This window comes from Drosophila hydei, unplaced genomic scaffold (assembly GCF_003285905.1).
Source record: "Drosophila hydei strain 15085-1641.00,03,60 unplaced genomic scaffold, DhydRS2 tig00008134-arrow-pilon, whole genome shotgun sequence".
Lineage (NCBI taxonomy): Eukaryota > Metazoa > Arthropoda > Insecta > Diptera > Drosophilidae > Drosophila > Drosophila hydei.
In genome coordinates, this window is record NW_022045843.1 from 1,132,379 (window position 1) to 1,153,505 (window position 21,127).

General features: G+C 38.8%; 1 protein-coding gene across 7 annotated transcripts in view; it reads right to left on the minus strand.

Annotated features, from left to right (window-relative positions):
- LOC111593560 (syndecan) overlaps window positions 1–21,127 on the minus strand; it is a 128,655-nt gene that overhangs the window by 15,748 nt on the left and 91,780 nt on the right. For all 7 annotated transcript variants that reach the window (XM_030225504.1, XM_030225502.1, XM_030225501.1 and 4 more), the window contains exon 2: window positions 9,685–9,801. In XM_030225504.1, the coding sequence (XP_030081364.1) occupies window positions 9,685–9,801 (117 nt within the window). The remainder of the gene's footprint in view (window positions 1–9,684; window positions 9,802–21,127) is intronic.

Here is a 21,127-nt window from a genome sequence, read left to right on the forward strand (position 1 = left end):
AAAATTAAAAAATTTTAAAAAATATTGTTGCATACTTTGAAGGCAACTGTTAAGTTGCTGTTAACTAACATGTCTATATATAACAGAACATAATCTAAGCTGGGAAGGGGCATTCGTCTTGTTTGACCTTTCTCTTTGCCTTTTCTCAAAGTTTGCATCATTTTACATTGTTCTATTAGCAATTGCCCTTGTGCAAATATATATAATTAAGTTGAAACTAGCTTTTAGAGCAACCTTTGGCATATTAAACTAAAATAACTTTGCTGCCTGCCACTAACTTTGTTGACTACCCCAGTTGGGGCCGAGTTCTCAAGCCTAATTGAAGGCAATGTTAAGGTGGGTAACATGCACAGCAGGCAACATGAATGCTCATTAGTAGAGCAGCGCATTAAATTAAACCAACAATCATACAAATGAGCACATCGACGCCCCCCAATTGTGGCAGCAGGCTATTGAAATCTGCATAATTAAAATCGAAATTGGTATCGATGCAACAAATATAGCACACACACACGCGCGCACACACGCGCGCACACAAACACACAAATTTGCATTTATCATCATTTATTGAAGCAAATATTTTGACAGCGAATTGTTTGACTGATGAATGAGAGCCACATTGTTGTGGCTGCCATCAATATATATCGCATATATATATATATATATTTGTGCATATCATAAATCAATCTGTGTGTGCTATGCGAAAGCAGCTTAAATCAATGGTCTCGCATTCTGCTTTGGTTGCACTTGGTCCATGCTCAGCGTTTGCATTTGAATAGAATGTGCCTTGGAGTGGCACAGCAGCGGCTTTTCTTTAGCTCCGGCTTTGGCTTTGGCTTTGGCTTCTGTTGCAGGTGCATAGCCCATGCAATCAACGCTCGCTGCACGTATGCAACAAATGTAATTAACTTGCAAGACACAGCAACATTTTGTGGCATGTTGCAGCTGGGTGAACGCAGCTGAATTATTCATGGGGCATTAAGACAAGTTGCTTGACCCAGCTGCAGCAAAGCGAATCCTTTAAGGCTGCAGCTAGGTTCAACAAACTGCGTCACGTTGCGCCTAAAAGCATGCAACACACACACACACACAGGGACACTTAAGTGTGCGGTTACAAGTCAAATTGCAACGTGGCAACGCTGACAGAACGACAAATGACAGTTAAAAGCAAAAGAAATAAGAATTTTCCACTGCCTGAGAAATAGGCGCCCAGGGAAAGGAAGTGAGTCCTTTGGGGCAAGACTTGGCTGCTTCGAGCAAAGGAAGCAAGCGCCAGCCGAGACTAACGAGCGGCTGTCCAAAGTGTGTGCCTGAGAGAGCGTCAAGAATGCCGAGATGGCAGCAATAGATGAACAACCCTGTGTTACCCTATGCTGCAAGCTAAACTGGATTTATTTCTGCTTATAAATTAATTAGACTATATAAATATATATTTAAAATTTTTTAAAATATATTTATTATATTAATATGAACTTAATTATCTTTATGAATTTTTTAATATTTAAATATTTAAATTTGCAGGGTATGCAGCAAATGACTAGGCGTAGTGCATCAACATTTTAAGCGTAAGATTTTGAGTTTAAAATTGAATTGTTCTACTGCTTACGCTGTAATTCGATAAGTTGGCAAACATTTAGCTGGCCAAAGCGTTCGGGTCTACCAGAAATGGGCTTACAAATGTAAGCCAGAAACAAATTATCACCGTTTCAGCTTGCAGCTCAAGTCAACTTTACCTTGAAGTTTGATTCGTTAACTTTTAGTTTTTCGCATCACTGAACAATTTATAATTGACTTTACTAGAAATAAAAAAAATTCTGACCTAGCGCGTTAAGTTTCACATTCCACTGACAGATTCAGGTTAACATTTTGAGTTTCGCTCAAATTTTATAATTAAGTCTAGTTCGTTGGATTTTCATCTGAATGAGAGCTGCAATATTTTGCTCATATTTTATTTACAGGTTACACATTTATTTAAAATCTATGGAAAACATAGTTTATTTATTGATTGAAAATAAATCCAAAGTGAAATAAATAATAGAAAAATAATTATGTTAAGCTGGCATTCAATGTAAATATATTTATTTAGATTCTCTTTCGTATCTATTCAATTTCATTTTAGAGCTTTGCAAACAAGCATTCAAAATAAAATATAATCAAGCTGCTCTTCGAATGAAAACTCTGTATATAAATATATATATATATTGATTGAATCTAAGAAAAACTTGTTTGGCAAGTGGAATCAGCAGCAGCAGCAAAATTGGGATTAAAATGCTGTAACAATACTGTCGGAATTTGAAGTTTTAAATTGTTGCAGCGATGGAAGTGGCTGGGTCTGTGCCACGACCGAAGTTGAGCTTTGGATTCGAGCAGCCAACTGAACGGCACTTGCATTAAGCCCAATTGAAGTCGAAGTCAAAGTCAGAGTTGCTGTCAGCTCGTCAATAGCGTCAGTCATCGCTCTCCCTGCCTCCCTCCCTTCCACCCTTGCTGTCTAGCTCTCTTGGAGAGTTACCTGCTTTGCTGGCTGACTGCATGGCTGCCCGACTGCCTGTCGTCCTGGCATTAGCAATTCAAAACGTTGTCGGCCTTTCGAGTGCAGACGCAATTTGAGTTTTGGGCTTCAAGAGCTTTGCAGAGAGAGCTGGAAAATGTTGCACTAATTGAAGTGTCGGCCGCATCAATGCGCTTATGCAACAAGGGACATAAACAGTGCCACGTTTGTTTTTAATTAAGCCGTCAATAGCCAGAGCTGCAAATCAAATTTCACGCTAATCGCTAACATTAAGCAGCCACATCAAAGCGCTTCCAAAATCAATTATTCAGTGTGTGACGTGGGTACGAGATGGATGTGGCCGTCGTGCTACCAAAATCAAATTAAAGCTGCTTATGGCTGACTGTCTGCGCCAGAGTCTGGCTGTGTCTCTGCCATTTTATGGCACACTTCGCAGCAACAAATTGTCGTAAAGTTAAGCGAATTTATTGCCATAAATTATGCAGCAGCAAAGGCCCCTGAAGGAAACCGAGCTGTAGTAACGGGCACAAAACAATGCGCATAAAAAACAGAAACAACAACACGAACAAAATGGCGACGCCGACAACAAGGCGCAACTCCAACAACTTTGACAATGACTTTTCGTTTGACTTCAAAAATGATATGGCAACTGTTGTTGTTATTGTTGTTGTTGTTGTTGCTGCTGGTGTAGCAATTCGTGGCCTTGTTGTTGTATCTTTAATTCAATCTGCATGCTTGTCGCAAACATCTCATTCTCTCAGTGTTTTGCGGCTGTGGCATAACAGGGCGTATGCGCAATATGCCACAGCACACGACATGACCAAGCATCAACAACACAGCCAGCTGCTAGGACACAGACCCAGCGAGCAAGAAGCAAAAAAAAAAAAAGAAATAGAATTCGGTTTGTTAATGTTATCACTGGCTGTGTGCAGCCTAATTTGGATTAGTCTCTGAACACATGTGGGTGTGTGGGTGTGTGTGTTGTGTGTGTGGGAATTAGGCTTGTGATATAATGCAGCTAAGCAAAGCGGATGACAGAGAGAGAGAGAGAGAGAGAGAGGGAGAGGCAGAGGTCTTAGCAGAGAAAGGACAGTGAGTAATGAATGCAGGCAGACAGACAGCTTTATACGTAGTCTAGATCAACAAATATCTCGCTGGGGCATTACATCACAAATAAAGAATACTCTCAATGACTAAGCGACTAGCAGACATCCTGTAAAAAGATAGCAGATATCCTGTAAAAAAGGCAGCAAGCAGATTTCTCTATTTGGTAGCAAATCTTTTCTACAAAAACTAATGTTAAATGCTCTCAACTATATCGCCACTTTTTGTATTGCTTACCATTTTTAACTGTATAGGGTATTTATAAAAAGTCAACACACTCACAGCCACACGCACACATACAGACACTAAGCTGGCTAACATATGCTTGAGGGAAGGCGTGGCACAAACTCATTTCCATTTTGTTGAGCCTGCGTTGGTTAACATTACAATCACAATAAATTTCAATGTCTATCGAATGTAGAGCTTCTAAAACGCCAGCTCGAGACTGGGTGAGTGTGTGTGTGTGAGTGTGTGTGTGCCATGCATTATGTATTATGTGCGCTGTCAACAATAAATTCCCATGTAAGCAAGTGATATTGACAGCACGAGTAGAAGAGCGAACGACAACTCTGAAAATTATATGCACGTACTTAAAAGCAGGAGCTGCCTGTCGCAACAACAACAACAACAACAACAACAGCAGCACAACAGGATACAGGATTCATAGCATTTACAGGATTCAACACCGAGAGGCGACTATTCACACCGGCCATACAAAACAGATGCCCGCTGTTTACATAAACACATTGCCGCACACACACACACACTAGATGTGCGCGAGTGTGTGTGTGTATAGGTAATGGTTAGAGTATGCTGCATACTTCTGGTCAGCTGTATACAGTTTGCACACTGAGAGAAATGAGGCATATGTGACTGCAATAGATTGGGACGTAGGCCAAAGCGGGTAGAAACGAGAAGAAAAGGAAGTATAAATTGAAATATTATTGAAATATTTTATTGAACAAATTTTATTGAACAAATAAATTAAATTGAATTGAAACGAGCAATGTGAAAGTTTTTCAAGTGTATAAAAATAGAATTTTCAAGATACTCAACATATATTGAGCGTATTATCCCATCTTTGAGTGTCTGTCTTGATTAATATTTATTCTGTTAATGAATTTCATATAAAATAATATAGATAGGGATTTTCATATATACAATACAAGATTATTTGTGGTTTCAAATGTTTCTCATTTCTGAATAATCTTCAGATATATTTTATATATGATCCTTATATTCAATTTAAATTTCCTTTTCAATTCATAATTCTATAACTTTTTCTTGCTCAAGTTTTTCTCTTATCCACTTTAATCTGTTAAATTTCTGAAATTTAAATTCGATTTGATCTTTATCTACATTTCTACTCATTATTTCTCTCAGTGTATGCCTTGCTTTTAGCTCTATTCGCAGCTAATGCTTCGCCTCTCTGTGGGACATGTCAATCGATGTTAATTTATTGTCAATGCGCATTTACCGAATGTGTGGCATGTGTGACACAAATACCAACTAACCGAGCAGAATGTGTATAAGTGTGTGTGTGTGTGTGTGTGCGTGTGCACGTATGTGTGCCCTGGGTAAGTATAATAGTGCGTTATGCAAACTGTAGCTGCCTTTTGCTAAAGCACGTGCGCCATGTACTCGTTATTAATCAACAAAGAGATGCATATGCCCCATGCAGCAGCAAAAGTGACTGTGTGCAACGTGCTAGCCATGCTGCCGCTGCTGCTATGGTTATAAATGCAATGGAATGCGGCTTATTACGACAACAGCAACGGCAAGAACGGCAATCAGAACAGCTGCAGGAGCACAACATTTGCTGCAGCTGGACCAATGCTTGCCGCATTGTGTGCCAGGTTGGCTTTGAGCTATGCAGATATTTGCATATTTGCCGAGCTGCAACAAAATCTCATTATCTTGTTGACACGCCTCAAAAAAGGGCCGTCGACTGTGCCCCAGCCCGACGGGTAACATGTGTTAAATGCGGCTGCAGCAACAGCAGCAAGTGCCAGCCGCCGCAGGCAATCATAAATCATTCGCCATGCGCGTTGATTAACTTGGCTTCCACCACTGATTAATCTAAAACAACTACGTGAAATGCGACACATTAGGCGGGCGAAAATTTATCATAATTTATAAACAGACGGCAACAGCAAAGGACTAGCCGAAAGCCTTTCATTGTCATCCATTAATAACAGAGTTGAAACACAGCAATGACACTGGCTGAGCGGCCAAGGACACTTGGCTATACAGAAACTCATGGCCCAGGAGATTCTCAGAGAGTCGTAAAAGGATTTTAATGTAGTTAAAGTAATACTTGTGGAAATGTATTTAACAGATACAGAAATATCTGGCTGTCTCTTTCCAATTGCCACTCGTGCTCTCTGTCTTCTAATTTCTATTTCTTTCATTTCTATTTCACTTTTTCGCATTACCACATTCTCTGCCTTTACTTTATGTTTGCTTGCGAGCAATTTGTCCTTATTACTTCGTTTACAAAAGAAGCTTATAATTTGTAAGCGTGTAGGCAGCCAAGCAGTTGGAAATGTAAGAAAATCGCATTAGAAAGGAACATTTGGAAAAGATAGAATGAAAAAGAGAGAGAGAGAGAGAGAGATAGAGAGAGATAGAGAGAGATAGAGAGAGATAGAGAGAGATAGAGAGAGAAAGAGAGAGAGAGAGAGAGAGAGAGAGAGAGAGAGAGAGAGAGAGAGAGAGAGAGAGAGAGAGAGAGAGAGAGAGAGAGAGAGAGAGAGAGAGAGAGAGAGAGAGAGAGAGAGAGAAAGAGAGAGGGAGCGAGGGAAGAGTAGCTCAAATGACAGAAATGCAGAGCTTGAGAGAGAGAGAGAGAGAGAATGATAGAGAGAAAGAGCGAGGGGGAAACAACGAGAGAAGGGAAGCTAGAGGGAAAGGATATAGAGAGAAAGAAAGAAAGAGAACGATAGAGTGCGAGAAAAGCATAGAAAGGAAGAGAGAAAGACTGAGAGAGAGAGAGACAAATAGAAAGAAAGAAAAAGAGAGATTGAAAACGAAAAATTGAAAAAGAAAGGTAAAGAAAGAGAGGGAGAGATTACGATAAGGAAAGCAATAGAGGGGGAGAAGGAGACAGAGAGATAGAGCATGTGAGAGTGAGATAAGGAATGAGGGCAATAGAGAGATTGTGAGATTTAGAAAGAGAGGAAAAAAGTTACAATGAAAGAGGGGGATTAATTGACATTAAGTTTGAAAGTTTTAATCAATAATTCAGTTAAAAACAGTCATACTTTGCCTATCGCTTTGGTGGCACAACCGCTGTTATCTCTGAGACAGCTGATAAATAGTTGGGCTCTAACTTTGACTTGTTTACTAACAGCTGGATCATATAAGATTAATCACATTGCCCTCGGGCGTCCTTCAGCCTGCGGAATAGAAAGGAACGTAGCTTGGCATTTGAGACGTTTCGAATATTTTCCAGCATAATTTCAGAGAGAAGTTTGAAAAATAGAAAAGCCTTAGAGAGTTGCACTCTGGGGTGGTGCGTTGCACTTACTTTAAAGCGGACAGCTAGTTGCTTGCACGGGGCAACGGAGCGTATAATAAATAGCATTTGCCTGACTCCAGTAGGCGGAAGGGCGGGGCAGGCGGCTCATATACACATGAGAGACGACGTTGGCGTTTGTCAGTTGCATAAAAATGCCAACTCATACGAGGCAGGACATGCCAACTCAGCCAGGACATGCAGCGCCGCAGCGGAAATGGCGCAGAAAGAAAGCTTCAGAGCCTGAGGCAGCAAGGGGAAATTAGAAAATGCCACAGTGCGAAAATGAACAGCGGGAGGCAGGAGTGACAGAGAGAGAGAGAGAGAGAGAGAGAGAGAGAGAGAGAGAGAGAGAGAGAGAGAGAGAGATAGAGAGAGAAAGACGGTTGAGAGTGAGTGTGACAGACAGCTAGTTGGACTGACACACGCTTTGGCTACAGCTCCAGCTTTGGCCAGGCTCAACACCAACGGCAACAACAACAGGAGCTACACGAGTTTTTGGCAACAGTTTTGCCAGTTTTATGCCCTTTTTTTGGCCCAATCTCAGCGCCGAAACAAATAGCCAAATATGCCACACATTCAACTCGTTTTTTCGGGGCTTTTGCTTATGCAAATTCATGCGAAGGCGACGTTTCGGACTGTGGGCAAAGGACATTTCGTGTTGATTTAGTAACAGCAGCCGCCAACGTGCTCCGCATCGCCGAAGGAATTGAATTACGCGCCTCGCTTTAATTTCATTTTCCCTATTTTTATATGGTTTTTTTCATTTTCAACTTTTATTTGTGTTTTGCTTTGAGTTCTTAGTGAATTGAAGCGCAAAAAACATGAAAAAAACAAAATGGCAAATGAGCGAGAGCAAAAAGTGACGTCAGCGACATTGGCAAAATGTTTAATTAAATCTGAGCGGCGCAATAGAAAGGAAATCGGAAACCGAAAAAGAATTTAATTAAACTTTATTTTTTCCGCTTTTTTTCTGCGCAAAGGGAAATGAGGGATGCAGCCAGCAAAATGACAGCGCAACGTATTTTAATTAGTTTTTCTTCCTTTTTGAAGTGTATAAATGTGAGTGTGTGCGTGTGTGTGTGTGTGTGGGCTAAAAACAAATCAAAAAGTGTGCGTCAACAATTGATGTTGGCTCTGTGTGCGTGCATGAGCAACGGCTGTCAAAAAACTTTCAAACAAAATGTCGCTCATATGTCAAACACACGCCACACGCCACACGCCACACGCCCCACACACACGCACAACACCAATGGCAGGCTGTATAACAACAACAGCAACAGCAACAACAACAGCCAAATCTGCTGTGTTTACTGCATTAACATTTGAGGCGCATAAGCAAATGAGTTTTCTAAAGTTAGCTTTTGATCACATAAGCTGGCTTTTCTTCAGCCCAAAACGTGGCAAATTTTCACCTTTGCTTTGCTCATCAACTTTTTCACAGCACATCACGAAAAGTTTATGATGTGTGCGTAAAGGCAATAAATGTTAGCCTACGCAGCAGCAAGGATTTTGCCATTTGAATGGGCTACCATTTTTCGTGCACTTAAATCAGATCAATTTTTTTTTTGTCAGCTTTAACTGAAACATATTTTAGATGAACTAATAATTTGTATCTCTCTAAGTTGCTGTCTTGGCCTTCAGATGCATATCGCAAACCTGTTTCTACTCTCTCTCGAACTACAAGCAACTTCGTTAGCAAAACTTAAATTTACTTCAGATTTCACCAGATCTAATTCTTGCTCAAATGATTTATAATTTGTTTTCGTTTCATAACTCAGCTAATTGCAGGCTTGCCAAAACTTTATCTTATCCACAGCTTACACACAGACCAAAAACAAAAAGCAGAGTTAAGCTTTCTCTAAATTCCTGCCGTCACTCGAAGGTCATCGGCATACTCGCCAGGGGCCTGCTCCTAATGGCTGGGCTGATATGGAGCACTCAAAATGTCAATCATTCATAGCAGCTGCCCACGCTTTCTGGCAACTTATAATTTGCTGCTTGTCAAAGAGGCAACAAGGTTAAACATAATCTGGTTTGGCTTACATTTCTATGCTAATATTTAATACATTTTATATTATTATTTAAATATACATTTTCAGACAAAACATGGCTCAGAAATTTACATATTTTTCTTTGTTTATGCGCACATCAGTTTTTCGGCTGCTGTTAAGTGTAAATCATAAAAAAGCTTTTGGAGCCACGCCCAGAAATGTGCTATAAAAAAGTAGCCAAACAGGCAGTTCTCTCTGTGTGTGTGTTTAAAATACTCAAAATGACCGCATACTAGAATAACAATAAGTTTTTCATAGCCTGTGTACAAATGGCATTTTAATATGCGCTCAACTTCATGAAATATGCAAATGCAATATAAACAAAATGAAAATACATTTAATAATAATAATAGAGGAAGCGGAAATGAAGTGCGGCCGCTACTACTGCCAAAGCTGCAGCAGCACAAAACTGTGTTGACCCCGGTCAAGACTTTCTCAATTTAATTAATTTCTTTGAGTTCTGCATAAAGATTTGCATTTGAAAAATTGAAACTTACCCCGCCGCGTCCGCCAGAGCCTTCATTGCCATCGTCATCGATATAAATCTCTTCCGCCTGCCTGGCTATATCGGATGAGGAGGATGCGGGTGCTGAAGCCGAAGCTTTTACAGATTTCTGTAAATAAAAAAAATTAAAATAAGAGAATGAAAACGAGAACGAGAACAAGACCAAAACATTCACATCAAACATGACGAAAACTTTTTTAATTTCCACCAAATTTCAAGTTTTTCTTTGTTTTCTCCAGCTCTCGCAGCATGAATATATATATATATACGTATATATACTAGATATACTACATATTTTTTATATATTCAAATATTTGCAATTCATTAATTAAAGCGAGAGCCAGAAAACACATATTGAAAGTTGTTCAAGTATATTTAATTTATGTTTCATGAGCATTTGTGAACATTTTTTCGTGGTTCTTTGTGGCTTACCCAATTGCCTGACCACACACAATTTGCATTTATTAAGAACAATGGGAATGCGACAACAATTGCTGCTGCAGCGACAACAATTGCTTAACAAATGCATTTTTAATGATGCAACTGTAAAAATCAATATAAAATTTACCAGGAAACATGAACAAAAAAGACTATAAACTGTGATGGCCCTTGAGAGTGATTGACTAGCAGATACGCTGTGGATCAGAACTTAAGTGGTGCAGATATATCAACTCAAGCTGATGAAAGTTTTATAAATATTATGATAAATTGTAGCTTCTACTAAATTTCTTTTATATAATTTTTTTGCTAATATAACTTATATTATTAACAAAAATATGTCTTTACATATTAGAGACGAATTCATATATGAAATTGGAATTATTTGATTTTTGATTCATTTGCTGCAACCTCATAAAACACATATCTATATATCCTCTGGCAGCCCTAGTTTTCTAGGGTATTAAAATGCCCATTAACAGCTGCTGGCTGCATAATTAATGCGCCAGCACAGCTGACGCTGCTGTTGGAGACCTGTGCGGCCCTCATTAGGGTCACGACTTGAGCAAAGTTTACGAGCTTAAAAAATGTATAAAAAAAAGGCATGAAATGAATGACTTTATACGCCATAAACCAATTTTTTATAATCCCCTGTGGGCAAGTTTAAACATTCAACGCGCTGCATTGCAGATTAGCCAAAAGTCAAAAGTTAGTTTAGCAGCCACAGCCCGTGGCATAACCGCAGGACCAGCCTCACACACGTCCACACTGCCCCACCTGACATTGTCATTCATTCACGTTTTTGCTCATAGGTGTGAATAACCGCGCAAAAGAGTAGAAATAATAAAAAACCTCAGATAAACACTTCATCTTCAGTGCGGCTGCAGCTTTGTGGTTGGTTGGGTTTGCGCCTTCAGTCGGGCTGCGTTTTGCCAAGTTTTGCATTTGGCTCGGAAGAGGCCAGACAGGACCGGCACAGAAAAGAGACAGGCATCTTCTGCATTATTACGAAGCCTTGCTGCTTGGCGGCTCTTCTGAAGTTTGTCCTCGTGTGGGTGGAAGTTGAACGAATGGCAAAATGCATTTACCATGTCTTTGGCCCCATAACGAACAGCCGTGTGCATTTACTCATTTATTTATTATTGTGTTTCATTTATGCAAGCGACTTTAGAGTTTAGTCCTTCATTACGAGTATACATGATCAGCGCAAAAGTTGTGTGTAGTCCTTGACTCAATGCCTGCAGGTGAGTCATTAAATACTTGCTTAAATATGTGGGAAAAACCACTTATATTCTAGGAGCAGAGAGAAGCGATGATGTGAGTTAAGAGTAGAGAATGAGGGAGAAAAAAAGCTGAAGAAGACATATGACGTAGGAAACATTAACTTTAAGAAAATAAGTTAAAATTCATTTTAGTACAACTAAAAGCTGAGGTGAAAAATAAGAAGCCTAAACGAAAAGCAATTTGAGAAGCAATGTAAAAGAGAGTGAAAAACGACAAGAAAAGTTATTTAAAAAACAGTGAAGGAAGCAAATTGTTAAATTAAATGAGGAGCGAACGAGCTGTGGGAGGTGTCAAAGCAACAAACAAATCGAAAATAGAAGAGACAAGATTGACGCAGCTGAATAAAAATGAGATAGAAAATGAGTAACAAAAAATGGAATGGTCTCTCAGGATTTTATAGGAAAACTTAAGCAGATCAGCTTTTAGCTTAGACTCAAACCACCACTAGTGAGTGGCAGGCCTTAATCAACTCAGCTCTCGCCTTTTGTTTGATTAGTTTTCTATGATAGATCATTCATTTTCAAAAACTTCATTCACTCTACGCATACTAAAGGCACTTCTCTAACTTTTCTGGCACACTCTCCCACTGGCTTACAAATAATAATAATCTGTGTAATAGAGAGCAAAAGAGCAGAAGATAAATGGCCAAACAACTTGTTTCAACTTTGTTGTTCTAATTTTCAGCATTGCTGAGCGTAAAAAAGAAAGAAAGAAGAAGAGCGCAAACTTTGTCAAATTTGAAACATTTATGCAGTGTGGCCCAAAATAATCTTGCGCCCAAAAGGGATGCCGTTGGAAGTGTTGCCCAACATATTTCGCATATTTTTCATTTATTTTGGCTTCTATATGAATTTTTCACTGGCAACAATTTGTCAGCGCGAATGTGCGCCAGATGAGGGCAGCTGGAGCGACTCCTGAAATTGAAATGCAATTGTGCGGGGCAACAAAATAAAGCGACGCAAAATGTTCTTTGGCACTTTTTGACAAATATAAATATGCGAGCAAGATAAAAAAGCGAATGCTTCGTTTTTGCCATTTTAGTGAGGGACTTAAAAGGGAAGGAAAAAGGAATAACCAGCCAGGCGATAAATCAATATAAATATTGACAGTTTTACAGTTACCTCGTATGTGCACGGGGCGTGGCTGTGTGTGCGTGTGTGAATAAATGTATAAATATATAAACATTTTTTACTCGCCAAGAATAATATGAAACATGAAAAAATTGCACTCTTTACGAGCATTTGCAAATATTTGAATGCATTGCAAATTTTTGACTATTTTGCAAGTACTTTTTCAGAGCTCACAAATACTCAATGGATTTAATACTTTAAGTTATAACGCATCAGCTGGCAACAGAGCTGAAAGAAACACGTTTTTCGGGCTCTGATTTCAGCTTCAATACAGAAATAGGTCAGGCGCAGCCAACTTAATAAGCACATAAGCTATGTTGGCGTTGCCAGATAACCTTAAGCTGCAATTTAAATTAAATAAGTATAATAAACTTTACAGCGGATCATGCAGCGTTACGGCATTACAGCAAGATAGGAAAAAAATAAATATTTGTATTGGAATTTGTGTGTGCCTCTGCATCAATATAAAAGCAATATCTATTGAACATATTGTGAATTCAAAAATATAAAAATAAATATATTCTTTCATTTATTTTGGACAATTTGAAGCCATGTCAACTTAAGCCCATGTTGCTGCTCTGTAACTAAATCTATTCTATAGCTGCTACAAATTTATAGCTAGAAATTAATTCTATAGATAGAAAGCTATGTAAGCTATATATTACTTATATATTTTTAATAAATGAATATAAAACTTAAACATATTTTTATTATTTTGGATTATTTCAAGCCTACTGATTCTGCCGTTCGCAGTCAACTTAATTTGTGAAATTTAACGCAGCAAAAATCCGTTTTTTATAATTTTATCTTGATTGTAATTTTTAAATTTGCGCATTTAATTTTAGCCACAATTTTAATTAATTAATAGGTCGTTCGTTCTGCATTTGCGATTTACAGGCAGTTCAATTTCCACTTTATGCTCAACGAATTGGTTTTGTCAACCGCAAATAAATGCAGATTAGATAAATGCCATTAAAAATTGCATGAAAAATTACAGGAAAAAAGCAAATTTAATAAATGAAAGAGCTCGAATGTTTTTATTTAAATAAAATAAACTCGAGCTAATAGAATTTTTTAGCAGCTGCTGTGCATTTTTCGATTGTCAGTTGCATTCGTTAATCTGTTTGAAATGAGCAACAATAGCAGCAGCAGAGGGAGAGGGAGGAGAGAGAGAGGCGGGATGCGTGAGGGCTACGTATCAGTTGTCCGTTGTGCAATTGGATTGAAAGCTGAGAGTGCTATTAAAGCTGTCCCTGGCAGATAGACAGGCAGACAGGCAGCGAGCCAGGCTGTCAGTGAGCGACGCCACAAAGTAGGCAATGAAACGGAATCGATTGCAAATGCAATTTGCAATACGTATACGCAGCGTGAGCAGCTCACAGCTCACAACTTACAGTAAAAAAAGAAAGAAAAAGCCAAAAGCCAAAAGCCCATGGCACAAGCCTCAAGGCTCACACACAATGTGGCAGGTCAGCAACAGCATTGGCACAGGCCGTGTGGCAGCTGCTTGTCTGGGCTGTCTTGTTAGGCTGAAGCGCAGTCAAGCAACTGCCATATGCCAGAGCATATACATAAATAATATATAAATATGTCGACACTTTGCAAACTCGTTATACATTTTCATTAGGGCGTATGTCTGACTGCCACGCCCACACACTACTGCCAACACACGCCTGCTTAGCCAAGCGTGCGTCTTGGCCATTAAGGTGTCAAGCTTGTGCGTGCGTGTGTACGAGTGTGCGTGTGTGTTAGTCTGTGTCTGTTAGGGGTAACTGTTTTGGCCTCTGGGCTTCAACAAATAAAAGCAAATCAAAACTTATTATGCTACGCACACACACAGATGTGTGTAGGCCTTGCGCAAAATCTGTGTGTGTGTGTGGCATGTGTGTGCGCTTGGGAAAACTTTTATGTTTATAGTAGCTATAAAAACAGGAGAAAAAGTAAAAAGAAAAATATACGAAACTCGAGAGCTGATGGCCATTTTCCGCTCGAATTTGTGCATAAAACTAATTGAACAGCAAAATTATTGCACAGCCCGAGGGACAGATAAACGTGCAACAACAACAACAGCAGCAACAATAATTCGCGAAAACAACATTATCAAATTTATGCAATGGCTGCTAATGAGCGACAAATATTTAGAATAATAGCCAAACAATGCAATTAGTCCACAAATTTTGGCATAGCTGCCAGAGAAGATTCGCATAGAAGGGAGGCTGAGTTAACGCATATGCAAATAAGGCTAAAAAGGTATGTCAGAGTGTGTGGCCCTGAGTGTTTGACTGTCAAGAGCTAACATAAAGCCAAAAGATGGAAATTATTCACACACACACTAGAGTGAGCGAGAGAGAAAGAGATTGAGGCAGGTAGCGCAGTGGCACCAGGAGGACGGCTACAATAAAATCTGAATTGACAGTTGGCAAGTTAAACGAAGTGCAGAGACAAGACATGCCTGACAGACAGCGCACAATGCAAGAGGGCGAAAGCGACAAACGCTCGAAAAGTATGCCACAACTGTAAGACCCGCACACACACACACACACATGCACACGTTGCACAGTGTAACACTGACCTACAGCGTTGCCAGGTGACCAATTTTGCTGACAACTGCGAAATTTACCAAATATAAAGATATATAAAAGAACTTACGTGTGCCAAGCGTACTGTGAGTGCGCGCGCCTAAAAGCTGGCAGCGCTTTACGTTTGTTTTTGCGCCTTTACGCGAATTTAATGTCTGCGGGTCGGCGAGGCTTTTTATCACAACAATAACGAGACACTCACATACACACAAACACTCCAACTGACGTCTATAAATGTTACTTTGAATGGGAGATGCGCCCTAGCGCTGCGCTCAGAAGCAACCGAACACTTCACAAGAAGGTTTCAAACTGACGGCAGACGCTATCTTTTAGCCGCCTGCTAGCCAAGAGCTAAGAGCCACGAGCCAAGTCAAGCTGCAAGAGAGCGTCAAATGTGTTGTGATAAAAACGCACACACACGCACACTTATACAGCTATGCAGAGGCGCAGAGACACACGCTGGGGTGCCAAAAATGCTTTTGGTTCAGTGAAGATTGGGCGGGCGTTTGAAATTGGGTCGGTTCTATGGCTGTTGTTGTTGCTGTTGCTATTGTTATTGTTGTTGGGAGGCTGCAAAATGGCCGCTCACTGCGCATCCTGCGCAGCCTGCAAAGCTTGAATGGAGAGTATAAAGCTAGTACACAAACCAAACAGCTGTCAGAACTTGCCATAAACTGAAATAAAAGTTGAGTCAGCTAAGATATCAACCAAAAAGTTTAACTGCTGTTAAAAGGTAATTCAAAGTCTAAATAAAAGTATAATAGGTATGTGAGCATATACATTTGAAATTAAATTATATATGTTGATAATATTTTGCAACAGTTACAAACAGAATTTAAGAAGTTGTACTATAAGAAGCTTGTGTTTCAGCTTGCCTTTGAAGACATGAACTTACTTTTTAGCTAAGACAAGAACCACGCCGTTCTAAGCTTTCGTGTTAGTTTCACATTAATATTTATGGCAGTTAGTGTTTATTAACTGAAGTGGAGGCATTTTGGGTTGCATTTTAAAAGCTAACTCTGTTAATATTAAGATATTTGATAAAGCTTAACTAGCAATTCTTTATCATAAACAAATTCAGCATATATAAGGTTTAGCTTAAACCACAACCAATCATCTCCACAGCTTGTTCAATCGATAAGCAGCCAACTGTTATACAAGGATGCTTATTAATAAGGAGCTTTCATTAATTTGAAGAGCTAAAGCTGGAACCCTATATAATTTCCCAATAGAAGTAGCTTTTGGTCTGGAACAGCACATTGAAACTCAAGCACATACAACTAATTTGCAAAAGCTGTTAAAGTGCTTACATTTGCTTGGAGACTCAGTCTAAATCGGAAATCTAACAGCAATTGAAGCTACTCATCAACAGTATTGAGCTAGCAGTCTTACAAGACAATTACTGTTAATTAAAAGACTTCTTAGCTGATGTAATGCACGCATTGCAGAAGCTCATAATAAATAGATGGCGCTTAACAGTTTAATGTGAACTGCATAATACAGATTGCCTTCTGTTAGCTTTGAAGTTGGCAGCGCAATACAATAGGGGTCGCTTTGATTAGACTACGGTACGGTAATGTTATTTAACAGAAGGCTATCAACAACAAAAGCTGCTATTAAAAGCAATTTATGAACACATTTAACACAAGTCTCGTAAAGTTTAGATAAATGTAACGAATTTGACAATGAAGAAAAATTATCATTGACAAAAACAGCAGCAGCAGCAACAACAACGCGAAGCAGAGCAACAATTGGTAAGAAAAAGTTGCCTCGTTGCCATCTCATTTCCGTTGATTCAGCGCCTGTCGCAGAACGCAGAATGAATTACAAGTGTCCATCTTCATAAAACAAGGCGGCGGAAGGTGCCTGTCAAAAGGACACGTCGACTTCGCGGCCCAACTGCTGGACTTTGGCTTTGCCGCTTGGCTTTTCCTATTAGTTTCGTTTAATTTGGGCCATAAATTACATTTTTCATCTACTTAATACTTTTTAATGATTTTCCGCGAGCTGCTGCTGCTGATGTTGCTGTTGTTTTTCTTTTTTTTTCTTGCCTTTGCTTCCCTCTCTCTGCTTTCATTTTTTACATTTTTCAACTTTGTCACCGGCTTTTTATCAGGGCCAGAGCGGCGGGCGCGCAGACAGGTGCGCAGTTCTTGCAACAAACAAGAGCTCAAGTTTAAATCGCTTTAATGAGCTTTTTTGTGAAACTTTCGAGTTCATTTAATTGTATTTAAAAAGCAAGCGCCCGAAAAGGACCAACACAGACGACACACACACGTCGCACACACACGCACATAATTTGTGGTCGGAACAACATTTGCCTAACGGCCAAGCAATAAAAATAAATTATTTTCATCTAATTAGCGGCAAGAGAAACGCGCTGACAGAAACCTCCAAACAAAAGACAGAGACCAGTCGAGCTCTTGATAAATGCACCACTCTCACGTGTGGTGGGAGAGAGTGCGAGGCGATTTGAAAAAAATAGTTAAAATTAGGGTCTAAGAAGCTGGTGGATTAGTCGAAAGTAAAATACTCTTAAAAAATGTATTATTTTAGCATTTATTTTAGGGCAACTTAAAGAATTAGCCGAGCGATTCAGCTGCATAAAGAACTGCTGCACTGAGAGTCTAGATAGTTAGGCAAACATGGATTACACAAGAATTTAATAACTGAACATTATTGGTAGCAGGTGAGAGAGGCAGAGGGAGAAAGAGATTTGTATACATTTCATGGCAAATAGCTATTCGCAACTGCAAGAGCTTAAAAACAGGAAACACAAGTAATAGAGCTCTACTTCGAGGTATCATGTATGCTAAGATACCCTGTAACAGAGATGAGGACTAGCTGATTGAACTGATGCAGCTTAAAGCCACTTTGCAGCTTGACAGCGAGATCTTAGCTCTACGCCGATCAAGAATTTATATACTTTATAGACACAAAGGTATTTTCTGCTCTGTCTAACATTTGCACACGCTCAAACTACCCTCTGTCTGCATTTGCCAATGGGTATTAACGGCACAGTAGAAAGAGAAAGTTGGGTATGTGCTTTTTGAGCTCTTAGTGATACTCTTACAGGAGATATATGACCCGACGGGTCGGAGAAGTGCATTTAACTGTTCTGGTTCTGTCTCGACGGCATAAATCAATTTTAATTGCTTGTGCAATGTGCAAAGTGGGTAAAATAAAATGGCCAAAAGCGAGTGGGCCACAAGCAAAAGGCAACAAGGCAGACAGACCGACAGACCGACAGCCAAACTGGCAGGAAGCAAATCAAGGGCCATACGACTGATAAAATGGCCAACTCCATGAAATTCGTATCTAAGAGGCAACGAGTATATAGCTCTGACTGTCTGTTAATTCAGTTATCGAACAATGCAGAAATTAATGTACCGAAATTGAATTTGGCCAAAATGTTTTGGGCCCGAATTCAATCAACGCGCATTTTCATAAATTCTGCATAAATTGGCCCAAAGGACGCGTCGCTCGGCAGTCACATTCGAAAATTGGCTGAAAACTAATTTCCAATTGGCCAAAACACAGGCACAGTCGCATAAATAGTTAACTAACCTTTTCAGGTTCACTCGCTCCATCTCTCTCTGTCTTACTCCCTCTTGCTCTTTCGCTCTCTGTGCATATACCCTCACAACAGATATGGGCATTGCATAAAGCAGTTTATATGATAAATGTTTCACTTGGGTAATCAGTTTACATTATTAAAGTCTACAAAAAAGGGAGTGCACGACTAGCTGATACCCTGCTGATGAAGTTTAACTTCATTTTAATTAAAAGTTTGTTGTTGGAAATGAAGACTAAGGCAATTGATATCAATTGATCTTTGTAGGCAAAACTTCATTTTCTCTACACGAATTCTATTTTCTAAAGACAAGCATGCATGACTTGCAGCTACCCTATACAGAGTATGCAATTAAATTGAACAGCTTCATTCATTTCCTCTCCATATCTGGCTCTGTCTCTCTCCGAGTTGTAGCTGCTGCTAAGAGCAAAGATTAAATTGGCTTCTACAGAGTCTTAACTAAACGTTTATTCTCATATCCGGCTGCTGACGACTTTTGGCAGCAGCCAGCTGCTTGAGTTATTCTCAGGTGGCTCTTGGACTTAACAACTAAGTGAGCAGCAGCAGCAGCAGCAGCGGCAGTGGTGGCAGTTCCTGAAGTTTGAATGTTGCATTTGTGTGTGACATATTTCGATTTCAGTTTCATGAATGGCCAAAGAGCCAGGCAAATGACTTGAATACGTAATTCTACTTATTCCACTTGCTCCAAGCAATTAAAACTCAAGCAGCAGCCGCACAAATAGTTTTTCAATGCCTTTTAGCCAAAAACCTAGACGAAAGAGAGAAATATATTGCCCTATTCTTATACAATCAGTTTTTCCAGCTAACTAAATGTAGCTTTCACATTTTGTGTTGGCATCTCAGCTAGTCCCTAATTGCGACTGTCATTTAGCAACAAATTATAACTGCGTGCTCTCTAATTTATGTTAATTTAAATGCAAACCGGCAAAACAATTCAATTTAGCAAGTGTTGCATTACACAAATTAATGCCATAAACCGAGTTCGCAGTTCAACATTTAATTAGTCGTCGCCGCATTTGATGAGCAATTTTTAAATATTTCCTATACAGGACACAACTATTTGTAAATGTTGCATAAAAAACACTGGAATTAACAGAAATGAATATAATAATGAAATGCAACCAAATAATAGAATGCTACAAGTGAAACTCTAATTATGTGAGTGCTACAAATGGAGGCAGTGATCGACTTGAAAATATCCTCTAATTGCAATAAGTTTAAAAATAAAAATAATAATAAATAAACTTTATATTTATTAATTAATGAACAGCCCAGAAAGTATAAAAATAGTGAAGCAACTAAACGTAGAATATTTAAATAAATAAAATAAAGAAAATTAAATTAAAACTAACAAAATTTTTCTGATACAAAATTTTAGAAAAAATAAATACTATTAAAGGGAAACTCAAGTATTTGAAAATATTTAATGATCATAGCAGTAGAAGAAGACAAAGAAAAAATAAAAATTTCATTTTATATATATAATTTTCACATAAATTATATATAATTAATTTATGTTTTATACCGTAAAAAATTCTAAAGAAAAACTAACTTAATTTATAATGAAATGCTTTTGAAATTCTAAGCTGACCTAAGCTAAATTTAATTTTTCATTACTCAAGTAAAATATTATTCTTTTTAGTAAAGGAAAAACTCTCTATATAACCTGCTATAGCAACAAAAATTAATTTAAATCAGAAAGATATTCAGACACGTTTCTCATTCAGCAATTCCAAACTTTAAACCCTTACAGAATGAGTAATAAATATTTTAATTAGAGGATATCCCACGCCGTTGCAGTTAATAGCTGGCAAAACGTGTAAAATATTTACAATAACAAAAAATATCCAATTAAAATTTATAATAAGTTATTTAATTAAATTGATATGCATAAATTGTGCTCTTTGCTCTGACTTTTTTCTTTCTACTTTTCTTCTTCTTTTTTTTTTGCTCGTGTCATGTAATGAAACAAGTAATTAATTCGGTGTTTGGCTCGCTTTTTGTTTCAAATGAATATTATTTGCTGGAAATTGATGTGTTTAACTAGCGAAACGGCTAACGTGGCGTGTGCGCAATGCGCAAAATAAACGCAATGAACTCGCCTAAAATACGGGCTAATACACGAAACTTTTGGCCAAACGTTCGAGCCAACTGGCGCCGCATAAACAAGAAGCAAATTTTACAATTTGCAACGCATTGCAAATATTTTTCTGGTAAAATATGTGAAGCATTTACCCAAACACACACAGCGCCACACACCCTCTCCCGTACGCACACTCACACGCACATGGCGAATGTTTTGTGTGGGCTGTGCCACGCCTTCCGGCTATGGTTTGCTGCCACGCGCTTAGAATGTCATTTTTAATTAAGTTAAGCGCTCGTTTGAGCTCCCCGGTTTGAGTTCATTAT